This window comes from Temnothorax longispinosus, chromosome 3, assembly GCF_030848805.1.
Source record: "Temnothorax longispinosus isolate EJ_2023e chromosome 3, Tlon_JGU_v1, whole genome shotgun sequence".
Lineage (NCBI taxonomy): Eukaryota > Metazoa > Arthropoda > Insecta > Hymenoptera > Formicidae > Temnothorax > Temnothorax longispinosus.
The window spans coordinates 10,514,280-10,532,369 of NC_092360.1; the positions used below are offsets into that span (position 1 = coordinate 10,514,280).

At 40.2% G+C, this 18,090-nt stretch overlaps 1 protein-coding gene and 1 long non-coding RNA gene across 13 annotated transcripts in view; one reads left to right on the forward strand and one right to left on the reverse strand.

Annotated features, from left to right (window-relative positions):
* Positions 1-18,090, forward strand: part of Dlg1 (discs large 1) — a 496,300-nt gene that overhangs the window by 235,196 nt on the left and 243,014 nt on the right. For 2 of the 12 annotated variants that reach the window (XM_071773505.1, XM_071773508.1), the window contains exon 1: positions 4,671-5,414. The exons of 3 other annotated variants lie outside the window; for them this stretch is intronic. In XM_071773505.1, the coding sequence (XP_071629606.1) occupies positions 4,994-5,414 (421 nt within the window). In that variant the 5' untranslated portion in view covers positions 4,671-4,993. Of the gene's footprint in view, positions 1-4,669; positions 5,415-18,090 lie in introns of those variants that run through there. 7 more of the 12 variants (XM_071773513.1, XM_071773515.1, XM_071773506.1 and 4 more) reach the window with 6 other exon arrangements.
* LOC139810201 (uncharacterized) overlaps positions 1-18,090 on the reverse strand; it is a 304,062-nt gene that overhangs the window by 171,115 nt on the left and 114,857 nt on the right. The gene's annotated exons all lie outside the window — the stretch shown is intronic.

Below are 18,090 nucleotides of genomic sequence, written 5' to 3' on the forward strand. Positions count from 1 at the left end.
TTTACCTTCATCAGGTTATCCCGCTTTTGGTTTTACCACAGTTTGAACTTTGCGGGCATAATAATCCAGGTCTCAAAACAAGCCAAGAGTAAAAGAGTAATTTTTGTCCAGCGCGGCGTCCAGTCAAGATAGAAATGAATTTATGCAATGAAAACTGACGTAGTTGTTTCGTTAAATATTAATAATACCAGAATTGTAGTAATACTACATCAATTAACAAACATCGATCGCGATTATTGATTACGCGATAATAATGTATCTCCATATGCGGTCTTATTTATTGTTACATAATACTAAATTATATCCGATCTCTCTGATCCGATTATGATAACTAATAACTATATAATATCTGCGTATACAAAGCGAATATAGAAACAAATATTAATTTCCGCCGCCGTTGGTTACCGTTGGCGATCCGTAAACAATAATTCGCGATGCAGTGTAAAATTAATTTTTACGACCGCGTCGATTAAACGCTCGGCGGCCACGGCGCCGCTCGAAAGCGTGGGACGGGGCTAATGATTCATCAATTTCAATTCCAATGATTTACACGCCTGCGAAATTACGCTCGGACGTTTTGCCGCGAAGAAATACGATCGGCCTGCGTAATCATCGCGCGAGCGCGATGTATCGAGCCTCTCTCGTTCAATCGACCGGCCTTTTTTTCTCCACCCATTTTCGACACGAACCCTCGTGAGTGCGTTATTGCACCGGGCTAGCGGTCGTGCATCGAGAACGCGCGGTCATCGAGCCGTCTGTTGCATTATTTCCGACATAATCGCATTCGTCCGCGGTTTATCGGCTCGCCGTTAAATCGATATATCGGGCGCGCGCGGGAGGATAACCGGCCAAATGAGTTCCTGGCGATGGAAATTTGTTCGTCCACAAAATTTGTCGCTTATTCGGCGCGTTTGAGTACTCGACGATGCCGCGCGCCTTATTCTCGCGTAAAACATACAAGGTTTGCGGACGGCTGAAAAGACGAATAGAAAAATATAGAAGTAAATAAATAACAAATTTAAACAAAAACAAGAAGAAACGTGTATAAAAAAAACCAGTGCGTGTACACACACAAATATCGCACGAAGATTAAAATATATTAAATGATTGGTATCGTGTAAAATGTACGTACCGTTGTGCGTTTGCTTTGACGTGCTTTATTTGATGATAGCATGGAGGCACTTCAATATACGGCTCATCGCAATACACTTCGCTTGCGGAGCCATGGCAAGCGTCGTTTTTAATCACCGCGAGCGCCGACACTAAAGGGAAAACCCGACAGTTATTGAGCTATTCAGCTCGCCGTGGGTGGTAACGCGGGTAACGCCGATCCAGTAAATCCCCCATGTAAAATCGGCGAGCGTGCGGCGTCAGCGGCCCTAGGTGCCTCGATTTACCGTGTTTTCGCTTCCATCCTCGCCCGGTGGCGATATAACGCGGTGAAATGGATCAACGCGTCGCGGACGAACGGCGGGGTATGAAACAGAATGAACAAGCTTTTAGTTATGCGTGCGCCGTCTTGCAAGACGGAAAGCCTTTCATCCTATTTCTCCCTTGTTCGCTCACTCTCATATTTTGACCTAACGAAGGAGCAGTAGTTGCCAGCAGCGTCAGTGCCGAGCGAAGAGCGCGCACAAGTGTGTTTTCACCCTTTCGAACACTCGGCTCGGCGCACAACCTCGTCGTTGTCGTCGTCGTTGTCGTCCCTTTTGTACCACGTTTCCAGTCGCAATTTATAACCCTCTCGCGGGGAGCTTTCTCTCAGCCTCACTTTCCTCTATTTCTCATTCTCTCTTTCGCGACGAAGTCGATCTCTGAAGCTTAGCTGGCGTCTCTGTTTTATTGGACGCGATCTGTATTTACGATCGCCCGCTCCAGAACCGTTTTATTCTACTGCTGTTACACCATCGGTGTGCAATGGAGTAGGTTATTGAGGTGATCGATGGAGGTCACGAATTTTATTCAGCTGAAGATATATTATTTGTTGCTTCTGTGTTATTGATGAATTATTTCATTATTAATGTTTTTACTTCACGTTCGTTTATAAATTTAAAAGTACGAAGAAATTAATATCTGCGAATCGAATACTTTCCAAACAAGCGCGAACAAGGAATCATTTTGAGCAATCATTAATATTACATAATTGATGAAACTTTTCTACCGGTGGCGACCAGCAGTTTCGCGACTGTAAGCGAAAAATACGGTATTGTGGATTATCAATCAATGCGCGGAAGGATCGATTAGTCTGCTATTCAGAGAGCCGTCGTTGCGAAAGTGGAGCTCATTGAAAAATTCTCCTCGAGCGAGCATCGAGTTCGCGGGCGAAATCGACCGCGCTTCTCTCGCATCGGTAACGCTCGAAGGTTCCTGCCATGACTTTTCCAGGGTAGGATGGAGAAGTATCGGCCGGAAATCTAAGGCTGCGGAGAGCCTTCCAAAGAAAGAGAGTATCGAGGCCGAATCGACGACCCGAAGAAAAAGAAACCGGTCACTTATCGAGCCTTCTTCACCAATGGTTTTTACCCGCAAATCTCTCCAAACTCCTTTTCACAGTATCCGGAAAACCGCGATATCACCGGATATCAACCCGGACTGCATCGGAATAACGCCTCATCCGCTTATACGTATGTACAAAGTGAAGGACTCGCTTTCCCAGGTAGAGGAGGTGCTCGCGGATTCTAGTCCAAAGGATTTCTTTGTAGAGAAGAATCGATCTCGATGTGATATTCAGTGGCAAACATCATTATTTGGTAAAGCACGACAGTACGAATGTTCCGGACACTAATCGATTCTGTTCGAGGATTCTGAATAAGCTACAGAGGTAGAGATAAGATTCGACGGAAACGTCTTTTGAAAGAAAATGCCCATTTTGAGGTTCGCACGGATCGAGCTGCGAGGTAATCGTAAAGTAAGATCGTGAACAAACGACGGAATTAATATCGCCCTTTCATCATCAAGGCAGGGTTATTGCTGAAGTGCCGGCCGTTTGAAGCTTCCGCGTACATCGACAGTTTGACAGGAGTGAATCCATTCAGACTCGGACTCGACAGGAATTGATAACGAGCCGCTGCTTGAATCCAAGCAGGCCACTCCGCGTGAGGGTTCCGTTTTAGCTAAATCCTTCAGTCGCGAAAGCAGAATCCACTTGTCCAAGTCTGATTTCTCGCCGTCGCCATGATTGTCAAGCGTATCTTTTTTCGGAATTCTGAAGGGTGAACTATATGCGGGGCCGAAAATCTACCTTTTTATTCACAAATTTCATGTAATCGCATAGAGGGTGAAGAAGATACGAAGAAGAAGGTAAGTTGCCCGCTATATCGAGCGCTCTTCCATCCCCGCATCTGTCCCGCTTTCCCGTCAATCGGGGATGAACGCTGAGCGAAATTCACTCATGCGTGAGAGGTGAGACAACCGCGCGATCGGAAGTACGTGTCCCGATGGGACGGGATCGCATTTCCAGTGCAGCACTATCACGAGAAAGAGAGAGCAAGAGAGAGAGGAAGAACGTCAACATCACATAGCTCGATGGACCACGAAGAGTCTAACGGAAGAAGGAACGGGGACAGCAGGAATCGCCGGAGACGATATCTAGCGACAGAACTCGGTCGCTGAAAATTGGAAGAGCGAAGCGTAGCCAGGACCTGGAAACGGGCGATGATCACGGGATAGTTCCTGGGAAATATGGGAGAATCCACGTCCTCGACCACTCGTGGACGGACGTCTTTTGTACTTTTATAAAAGTATCATCGTCGTCGGAGTGCGCCCGGGACCAATCGCTTAGCTTCCTTCCGTATTAAGGCTGTATCGATCATCTTCATCCTCCTCGTCGTCGATACTCGGAAGAACCGGTGCCTTGGTTGATTCGCTCTGGTATTTGCGGAAGTCCCGAGCTTGAATAAATTCTGCCTCTCTCTGTCTCTGCCAGGAAGAAAAGCAGATTGTAAATTAGGAAATTACCAGCTATTTCCCTTCTAATCGAATAAGTGCTGCCTAATTGATAACGTTTACCGAAAAAATGAAATAAAATAAATCGCAAGCGAATAGAAACATTTGTATTCGACATCAATTGTTTGACATTTCAATTTGCAGAAGAATTGGTCGAACAAAAGGAGCTACCTTTCTACTTTGTTTATACAGATCTTTGAAATTATTCAATGATTTCGAATCTTTAAATTTTGGAAGGATTTATAAAATGAAATAAGAGATAGTTCCTTCATATAAGGGAACTATAAATATAAAACCTCTGCACGAACTTGTTTACACGAGTTTATTTCACTTCAGAGTATCAGTATCAAATGCATCGCTTAGACTATCGAGCAGCCTTCAAGAAGAAAGGTGCCTTGCCCATCTGCTCATTTTTCAGTCATCAGTAAGTCGAGCTTCGTGTGTTTGAAAACGGGAGAAAGATAAATCATTCAAGACATTCACAGAACAGGGATCTTAATTCCTACCGGATGAAATCATTGGAAAACTAACGAGATGTGAGCAAGGTCATCCATTGGTTTCTATTGTTTCGTAAAGAACGAATAAAATTGTAGCGTGGCGACGTTGATATCGCAATAGAAATTTTGAAGTTAGGTCAGGTAAGAGGATAATACTACTCGACAAATATCAGAAGCTGCCAATGTGAACACTGATCCCTCTTGAGAAACAGCGAAGTCCAATAAACGATATTCATTAGTATTTAACGGGCTACGAAATTCGACAAGCTTTTAATTCTAGACGAAGTAATCGTTTTTCGAGGATAATCAAAAAACGATCCACTGCCAATGAGAGCCTAACAATTCTGTATATCGCGAGATCAAGAGAGGAGCATAAGAGTAATTATCGATAACACAATTAGAGAAAAGCATCGGCACTCGTTGTTCCATGCTTGCTTAACTAACAATCGCAATCCTGTAAAAGTAGGCGCGAGTTAAAGAGAGAGGCGAGAGGGAAGAAGGTGCAGAAAGAAAGAAAGAGAGGTGGACAAATCCGCACTGAAGTCGGTGATATGTGTCGCGCTGGCTCCCGGAGCCTCGATGACCTTGACCCCGCGAGCATGAAGCACCCATCGAGGTCAGCGGGTCTCGAGGTTGCTATGGCGCTCTTCGGCATGGTTTGGCTGCTGCGTGTCCGCTCTGAGATGCGTCGTTGCTCGAAATGTCGGCACGAGGAGATGCTCGCTCAGCAGCAGCAGCAGCATCAGCAGCAGGTGCAGCTGCAGCAGCAACAGCAACAGCAGCAGCACCATCATCATCACCACCAGCATCACCAGCAGCAACGTAACCTGTCGCAGGCTACCAGCCTACTGCAGACGATGTCCGACGACGTTAGCTCCTCCGCCAACACTCTTTTCACGTTGGACACTCCTGGAGCGGCTGGCCCGGCCGGAAGTTACTGCGAAGTGCACGGATACGTTCAGGCGAAAGAAGGTAGAGTGTCTCTTTCATATCATATGTCTCTTTATCGATTATTTTTGTCGGGCCAATTTTTCAGTTAACACGTTAAACGTATACTCTCTTGATATCAGAAAACTGTTAAGTTTTGTAAAATATAGTTTAATTTTATAAAACAAGACGTCTGGGACCTGTGATTTCAAGATATACCGCGTACCGTATGCATTATGCTTACTTTCTGTTAATACGCGCCTTTCGAATTGTCTGCTTGAAAGTCCATCGTCTCCCAAGCGCTCGAATGTAAGCTTCGTGGAGAAAAGTTTCGGGCCCCCTAGGGAACGGAATAAAAGCAACGACACGAAACTTTTGCAGGAATTGTACGGGATATAGCCGGCGGTGCGTGACTTCTATTGTTCGTATCGCGAAAATATCAGCGCGCGATAATAAGAGAAATCGTCTCTCGAAGAAAAGAAACGAATCTGACCGCAACTCTTTCACATTCTCGCATTCTAGCTTGAAATACGACTAAATGTTGAATAACTGACGTACAGAGAGCTGTTAAACGTAAAACACGTTGCGGTATATAAAGTATAACGGAAATTATCGACATACAATTGTCACAACACGTCGAGTACACGAGTATAGAGGCGGTTGTTTCGCTTATTCTCCCTTTCTCACGGACTATCCTGGTACACGACCTACTTCGATTCCAGTCGCTTCTCCGCCATAAATTCAGAAAGTTCTTGCACTTCCGTTTTTCGATCTTGCTACGGTAATGCAGCCCCGGCATATTGCAAGAGCATAAGAAAACTTTGCCGAGTACGTGTCGTGATGCAGCCAAAACGCGGAGCGCCCGCTCGTTAGGAAACATTATCGATGAGACAGTGATGGATGGCGCACGCTCGTGCATTTTAGAGCAGTATTGTGCGGATAATAAAAAGGACTTGTAAAAAGTGGTACAGTCCGATCGGCGCGGCGCGCGCCACGCGATATCGAGTGGAACTTCCGTTCGCGGCGCGACTCGCGTATAAAGGGAGCAGCCACGAACTGTTGTATTGCATTTATCAACGCCCTTCATCTGCCGGCCGCCACTGCATTATGACGAGTTGCGGAGTTTGTTACGCGTAGCTTTTATACGACGCCGTTATTGTCCCGTGGGCAAACGCAAGTCTACGTTCCGTGCTATTCGTCTAAATGTTCGCGAAAGCGCGAAGAATCAACCTCGATGCGTCAAACCAATGACGATGATGTACAGAATCGGGAGATGGCTAAAATTAATAGCTGTTACTTTGTCATGATTGTGGACAGAATGAAATGAATTAAATACCACTTTGTAAAATAAACCATCATTTTTAAAATATATATAGTGCAAAAAGAATATGTATCTCTATAATTTTGTAAAAGTAAACGTGGACAGAATGAAATTAAATAATACACTCTGTAGAATAACCCATCATTTTTTAAAATATATGTAGTGCAAAGAGAATATGTATCTCTATAATTTTGTAAAAGTAAATGTAATAAATCTGAAAAATTTTTTGGCTAGTTGCATGGCTCATAAATATACATATATAGAATTAGAATATCTCGGCATAGCCAATCATTTCCACGAAAGGAATTTACCTGAAATTCTCCGACGACACAGTTACAATGGTTACAATTATTAATGTTAGAAAGTGTATTTAATAATTTTCAGAAACGTCTTAATTATTGAGTAAGTTTAAATAACCATTTGGAGAACATTAAATCAATTAGCCGAATTTTTTACCCTTTCTTATAATATTTATTTTTAGAAGTTTACTTCGTTTTACGCCATGTACGAATAAAAATAATGGTTTTTTTTCTGTAGCATAATCCGTCAATCACATTACATGAAATAATAGTCTATTCAGTCTCAGCAACTTTCCGATTATCCCTCTGCAGTGTTTGAGTCGCAAGTGGCAAATGTCATCTGGCTTTTCATCACGGCAGTCGTGAACTGGAAAACGCTACAACATAGCATGCGAGACGCTAATGCATGTTACCGCAGAAGACGGAGATTAACGGATGAGTGAGTCGTTTTCGGTTATTGTAACGGTCCTTCTTAGCGCATAGCTGTGAAGCTTAGCATAGTCTTTCAAGTATACAACATAACAGATGCGTGACGGTGACGAGAGTTACTTACTGTCAGTATCTGAGTGAAAGTCATAGGATTAATTTGTGTCTATCCATGTAGACTTTTGTGTATTACAATTACATGAGCATAAGTAAAACGTGCTAACGACAGTTAATGCCTACCTAATTATTAGAGAAAAATTTCAAAAAGGTATTAACTGATTTGTTTAACTTTGGGTATAAAAATATGTTGATTTTAGTTGATCAAAAATGTGTTTTTCACGGGGTAACGCACGCTGCGTATGCAGTTTCATGCGTCGCAATTGCAATAAGAAGAGAGAGGAAAGAACCAGATGTTACCGGGGCTAAAACAGAACTGAAACTCATTGTCAGTAAATTTTTTATTCTTCTTGGATAGTCATCACGCGCGTCGCGCCGACAAAGCCGCGCTTTTTGCGTGTCTGCTAGTTACGCCGCGACGTGTGTAACTAAAATCCTCGATGCTTTTCCGGATAGTAGTGAGGAGAAGAAAGGCCCTTTTGCCCGGCAGATTGTCTCCTTTCTCTCTTTATCTCGCATCAGTCCGCGGCCGCACTGACACTAACACGCACCTACATTACACGTACATATCACGTACGACCTAGTTATGAAATAGTTTTCCTCGTCCACGGTATAACGGCGACTCAGCGGTATCGCGCTTTAAAGCTGAAAGCATGTTCGTGTTGTGTTGCGAACGGCGGTCGCCGTATTGTTTCGAGTTTATTATCTTCCATCCAGCCTGCAGCTGTCCCGCAGGGACACAGAGGGGTTAGATAAAATGGAACGGAAGAACCGGTTGAGAAAGTAGGGGAAAGGAAGGAGGATCGGGGGAAAAAGTTTCGGACTTTCGCGATAATAACACCGGCGCGTTCCGCTTCTGCCCCGGGACGCAATTTTTCCGTAGATATAAGGTTCTCTAACTGAAAATAATTCAGACGATACGTGGTGCCTCGGAATCGATTGCACTTTGAGTTTATTATCTTCTCCCTGATCGAGATTGTAATAGTATGGTAATTCGAGGGAATTGTCAAGGGGGAAAGACAGAGAAAAACTTCAGCTTCTTGGATATATATTTGCAATAAAATAGTCGTCTATCAAACCCCAACGTGATTCTTCTCTTCGATGGAAGTTTCTGATTCAGGAATGCCGAAGCGAAACTTTCGCTTGAAAAAGATTCGAGCCAGTTAGATGCCATTAAACGATTGTGACGGACAAGAGCGGTACGCTCTTTCGTAATTCTGAATATATGTATATGCGGTATGCCGTAATTTCGCGAAAATAAAGGCAGTTAGGCGAACCAACGCTCGTCGCTATGCTGTACTAATGAGTATAATTAAAAAAGTCCGTCCCTAGAGCCGCTCAACGCGCATTCTTCGTACGTGACATGTTATATTAAAAGGGAATTTTCACAATTTTCTGCGAAATAATAATGTACTCTTTAATATTCATTAACACTATTCATTATAAAATATAGAAATTAATCCAAATTTAAACATTCTTTTAGTAATTCTGATCCAACCTTAATAATTTATCAAATAAACAGTACAATATTACAACAGTACAACATTTGAGTTAGTAAAGAAAATAGAAAAATCAGGGATTAGTGTAGCTAAAAAAAACCGCGATCTATATGCCTATCAATTTATTACTATTTGTTACTAAGAAATAATCTTGTTGCAAATAGTCTTGTTACGAAAGATACTCAACAAACGTAATCGAGATACCTGGGAAAGCTGAAAAAGCTGAAAAAGCTATTTCAGTATTTTCGTAGTCAAAGGACAAAGGCTGCGCCAATTTCAAACGTTTGTCTCAGTTTTAATTTTCACCGCTGTCCTGTGTACATATATTCCGACAGGATGTTTCAAGTTCTTCGTATATTGTATGTGGGGAGAGAGAGAGAGAGAGAGAGAGAGAGGGGGGGAGGGGAGGGAGAGACGAGGATATTTTATTCGCAACAGATTTAGAATAATCGTCGGGAAGAAAATATCATTTTTCGCCGTTTGTAAATTATGCGAGATTTTAATTACGTACCTGATGGTGAATAAAATATTTCTTCGTATTTTCTGCGACAAGCGAAACATCAAAATCTCGCGTATATGTATGCGTAAATTATATCGAGTAAATTATTCAAATATTATTCACGCGCCGCTTACTATGATATTTCTGTATAATCCGTTCCTCCATTCGTATATACGAACATTAAATTCACGGTAATAGTTGTTCCTACAATTCCATGACTGAAGTGCAGGTAGGTACTTCTAAAATTGCTCTCTAAAAACTTTTAGAGAACATTAGGCATGACTATTATTCCTTGCTGTTACGATTAAATGTGCGGAAGATGGTCGAAAGAAGCTCGTTGAGAAGAGCAATTTTCGAGCTACTCCCGATCGATTATCCGCGGAGGATCTCTGCTCCCAAAAGTTATAATTTTACACCCGAGAACTTTCACTAGTTCCGACGCTTCATAAAACTTAATTCCTGCGAAAAATCTGCGATTGGTCATTACAACTCACGGATGCCGGAAACGCATTGTTGTCATGGACGTGTAAAGTAAGTTATGCAACAACAACATATTAGTCTAATTACATTTGTCCAAAGTTGTTGTTTTATGTTGAAATTATTTTTTAATTACGTAGAGAAGGCTGTTGTTACTTCTCGAAATTAATTAAATCTTATATGCACATTTAATTACGCTGCGCATAGTACGCAGATAAATAGTATGCTTTCTTTTTAATGAATCTCACATTACATTAAAATATTACAATTTTATTATTGATATGTAAAAGAATAATTTACGGTTTATAGAGTTTCAAGAGTTGTTCCGAAAAATATTTTCCTATTATTTCTCACAAGTTGCAAGAGATCGAGTTTTCTCTGTATTTTATTTACATACATGTCTTTTTGTTATTTCTTAACTTTTGAATTTCTCGATCAAATTCTGCTATTAAAATTTGTTTGTTCCTTTACAAAATCGGAAGGTTGCGACGTCTATCTCTCGATGGAATCAATTGAGAATAAATTTAGAGAATCACTTGTAAGTTTATCCCAATTAGGATTTAATTTTAAGTTTTCTCTCTGAAATTCAAACTCAAGACTTACCGAGATACCGAGAGATATTTGATATCATAAGATATAAGCTTACCAAAGGTAGAAGATATCGGATAAAATTTTCGTTAAGGGAAAATCGATTCAAAGCCGTTGAAAGAATTCAATGGCCGATGAAAGACGGCAGGAGATGCGGCGGGGAGTCCTATATTTCACCACATCGCACACGTATAGTGAGTTCTATTCACTCTTGAGTTTCACCCCTTACGAAACTAACTGCGCCAATTAACTTACTCTCTCTCTCTCTCTCTCTCTCTCTCTCTCTCTCTCTCTCTCTCTCTCTCTCTCTCTCTCTCTCTCACCCCCCCTCTCTACAAAGCAATTAGCGGCGCTTGTTCGACGCTGCCGTCACTTTCGCGAGCAAACTCGTCCTGTCTTGTCGAACATTCAAGACCTAAAGACTGCCTCTATGCGCTATTATAAGGAACTATTTCCTTTGTCGCAAATTTTTCTCATATACCGACCGCTTTATACTCTAAATGTAGGTGTTATTAATAACAACTTTAAGCAAAACGACGTAATGAATCTTTTTTAGGAACTTTTGACTTCTGTTTATTATTATTATTAGATGTGATATTATTACAAATGTATTATATTATACTATAATAGAGATAATGTTTACACACGTACAAAATTCACATGAATTTTGCGGAAATGATTCACTGGAGATGCATGTGCGGCAAGATGGAATGCGGCTAATTATCCACACCCGCATAACAATTTCGACGTATCGCATTAATATGGGTATACGACAAATTTGCCTTTCGGTGTCAGCAAATCCCGCGCATATTACGCTCGCATGAACGACGTCGCAGACTGAATGGATAATTAGCGCTAATGAAGATGCTGGCGTTTTCATATGAAGGTCACGAGTATAATGGTTGGAGCAATAATCGTTCGCCGTGATTCCAAGCAATATCGCGCTCAACAACGTATAAACAGATGTTATATGAACGTGATATAATTTAATGATTACTCGCCTACAGATGTTGAGTGTGAACACACTAATCGGATGAATATGAAAGGATCGCGTTATACCAATTTCTCGAAAATGAAGCAGATTGTATCGTTCTCTATTATTCGGAGATGAAATGCTTTATTTCGCTCTGTGCGTTTCTCCTCTTTACTTGAAAACAAAGTTAATATTTCCAATTCAAAGAGACACTGATTTTAGATTATGTACATGCTGAAACAAAGATATCCGGTGTGAAGTAACATTTATTCCTCCGCATTTTGTTACGCTTTTATTCTCACTGTCGCGCCAGATATTAACAATGTACATTATGCAGCGCTGTGTAAAAGATAATGCAAGAAGATAATGCAACGAAATGCACATGGCAATATCTCGACGAGAGATGCGAGTAACAATGCTTCATGTTTTACGAGTATAACTTTTCACGAAATTTTCTCTATTGTATTTATAACGAGATATGATTGGGAATTATCAATTACCAATTATATTCTTGCCTGGAGTGACGCTCTGCTTTATTTCGTTTTGCCAATTGACAGCAGACTGCAGGCATTATGTGTGCCTACTCTGCCGCATCTCAGACTGCTCTCCCATCTCTCCGCGTGCTAGAATGGCGGCGCAAGAATGGCTGGATCGCGAATCGCAATCAATGACGAAAGCTACGAATGCATCCGTGGAGAGCTCGGCTCGCGAGATTCGAAGAAACGAAGTCGAGCAATCCCACAAATGTTCCCCGTTAGGATCACGTCTACACCCCGATGCGGTGCTCGGCCACGATCACCCGATGCGTTTCTGGCATTCTCCTAAACGCAATAATGCATCCGTCAGCCATCCGATCGGCACGCGCGATTGCCAACTCGCGTCTAACTCATAACACGTCCATTGCTGCAGATGACGAGGCGATCCATCAACCAGGAGCAAAATAATCGGCATTCTCTATCGGTGCCGGTGTCCCGAATTCTTCTGCCTTTTTTTAAGTTTTATTTCACGTTGCGAAAAATAAAATTGTTTGAAACCGTGAAAGTTTCGGCGATATAAATTGCGGGAATCGCTAACCGAAATTCGGGCTGAAATCAACGCGCGATAGATGCGGGAATCGTGTTCATTTTACTTGCACCGCGATAACAATGCTGATAGACAATAGAAGAAGTAAACGCGATACGATTCTCTCTCTCTCTCTCTCTCTCTCTCTCTCTCTCTCTCCCCTCCCTTCTCTTTCTCTCTATCTCCTTCTTTTTCTCTACCTCTGACACCAAGGACTACCTACGGTCGCACAATGAAATTTCTTGCACAATATTTCGACGACACTATGCGTAGCGGCCAACAATGGCGTTTCTGACAGCGCCGTCTCGGAGGTGCTCGAGCACTAAGCTCAACTTGCAAGTAGGAAACTCGATTTCTCGCGATTAAGTAACTATTATTATACGTTATGACTCTTGCGAAATTCCGACTTCCTACGGGGCGATCTCTTGCGAACTGTCACGTAACTACGTCAATCTGAGAAAGTATGACGTCGACGGTAATCTATCTCTCTCTGCAAAATTTTTGTAGCTTTTTGATTGACTGCACGGATCGTTCCGTGAAGAAAAGATTATTTATGTTAATTCAAATACTATTTATGTTAAAATTAGTAGACTATTAAAATTAATTTTTATCTTAATATTACACAGAATAATAAATTTCTTTCGCCAGTATATAGAATAACAATTAAAGTAATTTAAATCGACCGTGACTGGCAATATATAACGTCTTTTCGATATGAACATTGAAAAACTGTGAGCCAACTTGGTTTGTCGGATTCACACAGCACTTTTTCGGATCAATCATCGAGACATTATTAATTTTGACCATGGTTTTGGTCAGTTGATGTAATTTCTAGTTTTTAAATTTTTATTGCGAAAAATATTACCCCAGCCAGGGTTTGAACCTGGAACCTCCCGTATACCGTGCGGGTGTCTTGCCAATTCGACCACTGAGGCTGTGGTAATATTTATCGCAATAACAACTATAAGATGGAGCACCGATTCTTAGGTCGACGGTGTATAAGGTTCCAGGTTCAAACCCTGGCTGGGGTAATATTTTTCGCAATAAAAATTTAAAAACTAGAAATTACATCAACTGACCAAAACCATGGTCAAAATTAATAATGTCTCGATGATTGATCCGAAAAAGTGCTGTGTGAATCCGACAAACCAAGTTGGCTCACAGTTTTTCAATGTTCATATCGAAAAGACGTTATATATTGCCAGTCACGGTCGATTTAAATTACTTTAATTCTTAATATTACAATTCGGATTCCGTGCATAGTTATTCCACAATATCTTCTGTGCAAATTCAACACCTTTACGTGTTCTATGTTATATTGTTAACTCCAAACTTGATTTATGAATCCCCAGTTTCTTCTAAATTATTTCGTCAATCTCGCGACAGGCAATTTGCTTGTCGAACATTAATCGTGAGCTTGTTGTGATATTATATTCAAAATTATTGCACGTCTTCTCATTTTGCTGTAATCGATGATATGAAATACGATCGAAGGAACAAACTGTTCTTGCAACTTTGGACCAATTAAAAATTTATTGGAAAAAAGATATGTGTGTGTGTGGGTGTGAGGGCACTATATTGGGTGGGTGAGTTATTAAGGAAAAATTCGATGACGTATTAATACTGCATCGATTCGATCACGGCGAACATAATTCCCAGCGAGTAATTAGAAAACTGCGCAATAGCAAATTCATCTTCGTGGCGTTAGCTTAAACCGATTATCAGCGTCAGTCTGCGCGGCCGACCGACCGATGCTGTAGCCGGCCCGATAATAAATATATGAAAAGTTTGATAAATTGCTCTGGCGCAACCGACCTTCAGACATTACTGCCCTGCACGACGTCCTCCATTTATCTTATCCAATGTACTTCATCGGCTGTGTGAAACTTGATCATTTTTGGAAGAAAACTTCCGAACGCAGAAGAGCTCTCAAAGATTAACTGTTGCATAATTCCGTTGACGTGCCTCAATTTCGCGATCCATTCACGATGTTCAAAGGCATTAGGCGCTAACTGACGACCTCTGTCAAGAATACAAGTCAACTGCTGTGCATGTATAGCATATGTAATATTTGCTTCATAAATCATATTTTATTGCAAAACACAATGTCTTCGATTTTGCGTACATTTATTTTGTTTTATGTCCTACCAATCTCTCATCGTGCAAAATCACGTCCCTTTTTTTCTGCGGGATTATCGCGATTAATTAATTACTCGTGAACGTGCGAGATGCAATCTCGGCGCATCATTTAGCAAACTTGATGAAAGTCAGAAATAAACAAGCGCGCGTGCATCCTGTTTGTCGCATGGGACAAACGGGGATTAAAAATAAATTACCCTTGTGTTATCGTTCCTCGCACAGCCACGAAAAGTTATGTGTGTGTGTGTGCGCGCGTTTAGATGTGCGTGTGTGTGTGGTCATTTCTAGCAGAAAATATTCAATGCGACTACTTCCTCACTTGAGAGACAGGAAGGAAATGAAGGTGAAAATTAATGCGCGCGTCGGCCGGTCTTTTCGCTGAGGAAGACATAATATTGTGATCGCATAAAACGAATATACACTTGGGAAGAATACCCTTAAAGGATAGTGCTTGTGAAATAATTATCTTCCTCTGGGAACTCACACATAAAAGTCTTAATTAAACTATTATAAAATTATTAATTTTGAGTGCAAGTTCAATCAAGTTACAATCAATTAGATATATAACAACAATTGTCATAACATAAAAAAGTACAAATAAATAACTTACATTCGATTGGTGCATTTATTCTTTAACTTATTTATTCTTTTCAATTGATATATACATTTATTCTTTAACTGATCATATGTCAAATCATATATGTCAAAGAAAATTTAATGCACACATATATCATTCGTGTTATTGTTAGTATCTGCACATTTACTACACTATTTTGCATAGTTTCATCGACGAAATCAAGTTGTGAATAATGCAAGCAAAACGTAGAGCGTCCAAGTCAAAGTAAACAGGCGTATCCAATTAATACCGCTATGTTTAAGTATCAGTCTGTAATAAATAAAAAAAAGAAGTCATTACTCATTTAAGAATAATGATGGCAGCTACTTCACTGTGCCTCATATGTTTTAAACGTCGTATGTTTGAATTAAATGCAATGAAGAGAAAAAAATACATACAAGACAATTCGTTAACCATTAATCAGTCTATTTAATTGTTACGTTCAATCAAAATCAATTAACAGATACAGTAACGTCGATATTACCGAAAAATTGCAAGATACCGCTTTGCATTAAGACAGTTATTACTTGATGTAAAACGCGGGAAAACGTTGCCTCGAACAGCGTAACAAATGTTTTTATCGGGAGCCATCGCACGTCAGCGATGCTGTTTACACAATCACGCCAACGACGCCGACTTTATGTCAGATTTTTGCAAGTCGAGCAGCGGCCGCGCGGCCGGTCGCGTGCTAACGAAGCGCCGGTGCACCGTACGTAATTAAATCGCCGGTTGTAAAACGTAACCGTAGAAATATCAGCGCTGAGGTATTCAGGTGTCTGTCGTCCCACCTTTTTCCAACCGTCGGCTATCCATCGACCGCTCTCTCTCTTTCTCGGCACATTCGCCTGTGTGCCATTCCGTCCGCGTAATCCGATAAACGTGATCCGCATCTTGAACAGAAATTGATATCAGACCATCCGAGGCCCTCAACAAGTTCTAGAGAAGAGCCGTTTCATTCGCCGATGAACCGGCCAGCCATCTCCATGAATGCTCGTGTAATTAAAAAAAAATGAATCGACTACGAGCGGATCGTACTTTACGTTCAGAGCAGCATACGCAATAACGCAAATACGATAAAATATTTTCAAATTGATAGAAATAAGCCTTATGCAGTCGGGCTGGATCTTTTGTGCCTAATAATATTATTCGCGTGAATTTATATATATTTCTTAGTCTTATCAAAACGGTGTTTGTTAAGGCGAAGAAATGTACATAAATTCACGCGAATAATATTAGGCACAGAAGATTCTGCCCGATGATATAAGATTTCCATCTACTTGTGTTATCCACATATTGGACTAGTTCATTTGTATTGTTTAAAATATTTTTATTTAGAAATTTCGCGTATATCTAAGGCAGAGATAAGTCGTATTGATTACTGTATAATTAAAAGATAAAATCCTCTTTTTCGGAATGATAATTTTATCAATTTTATGACAATTATTATATAATTATGATATATCTAATAAATGAAAAAATATCTAATCTGTTAATTAATAGTTTACCTAACCTCTAATAAAATCTTTAATTTAAATAGTTTAGTTACACGTATAAATGACGATAAAAATAATTAACATAACTGAATGTATTATACACATAATATCAAATATTTAACAAATGTTGCAGCTTCAACACTGCTTTAAATATATGTGTGTATATACATATATATATGTCGGCAACTATGCCATAACGTTAAAGCTACAATGTTCTCTCTTGGCGTATACGATTGTCATGTATTCGGGCTGCTGCGGAGCTTATATCGCTACCTTTTAGCAAAATTTGACTGCGCAGCAAAGCCATTAACCGCTATGCGCAGATACGATGCTCTGCACTTAGATTCAGACCATGCCCCGCGGTCGATTGGCAATATTATCCAAGTCACATTATGGTAACCTCTCTTTTACGATGATTAGAATACAGTTGTGTAAACAGAAAACAGTGCTAGATAATAATATTCTTAGTATTCTTAATATGTATAACATATCTACTAAAATAGTAGAATTAAATGAAAATAATTATCTCTTAATGTGTTCCACGAATGCATATCTATAATTAAATTAAAATCAAATTATATTAACTTAAGATTTATTTTTAATAGCAGAATGAACTCGAACTTTTATCAAATTGAAACAGTTTATCATTACCCATTTCTGTACTTCATACTGTTACATAATCCTTATCTAATAATAGTAGCACAACTAGCGCATTAACCAAGACATGTTACCTATGTTATTCAGTGTCTCTCACGGTGTATACATCTTAACTAATCACAAATCTAATCAACGAACAGTCTCGTTATGAACCTCGCGTGCGCAACGGCAAATTCGCGTGAGATCATTATGCATAATACTACTACGTCTATGTATAACTATATATACGCTCGGTATATTTGCCAGCTATGTTCCGAGTTCTCTCTTGTGATTGAGATAATACAAGTCGAAGCTTTATACATGGCAAATAATAATTATTTATCACACTCATTATCTTTAACATCGATCGTCTGTTTTACAAAAATATCGATTTTTTATCGCGTATATTAAGAGACAAATGTAATTTCGTAAAATTTTAAGTGCACCTCACGAAGCTTGATTTGCAGAAATTGAAATTTATATCCGAGTTGTCTTATATTTAATTAACTTTGCTTATTTAACATTCTCATTTATCAGTGTGTCTTACACACCCGAAACAATACGGTACGCAAATAA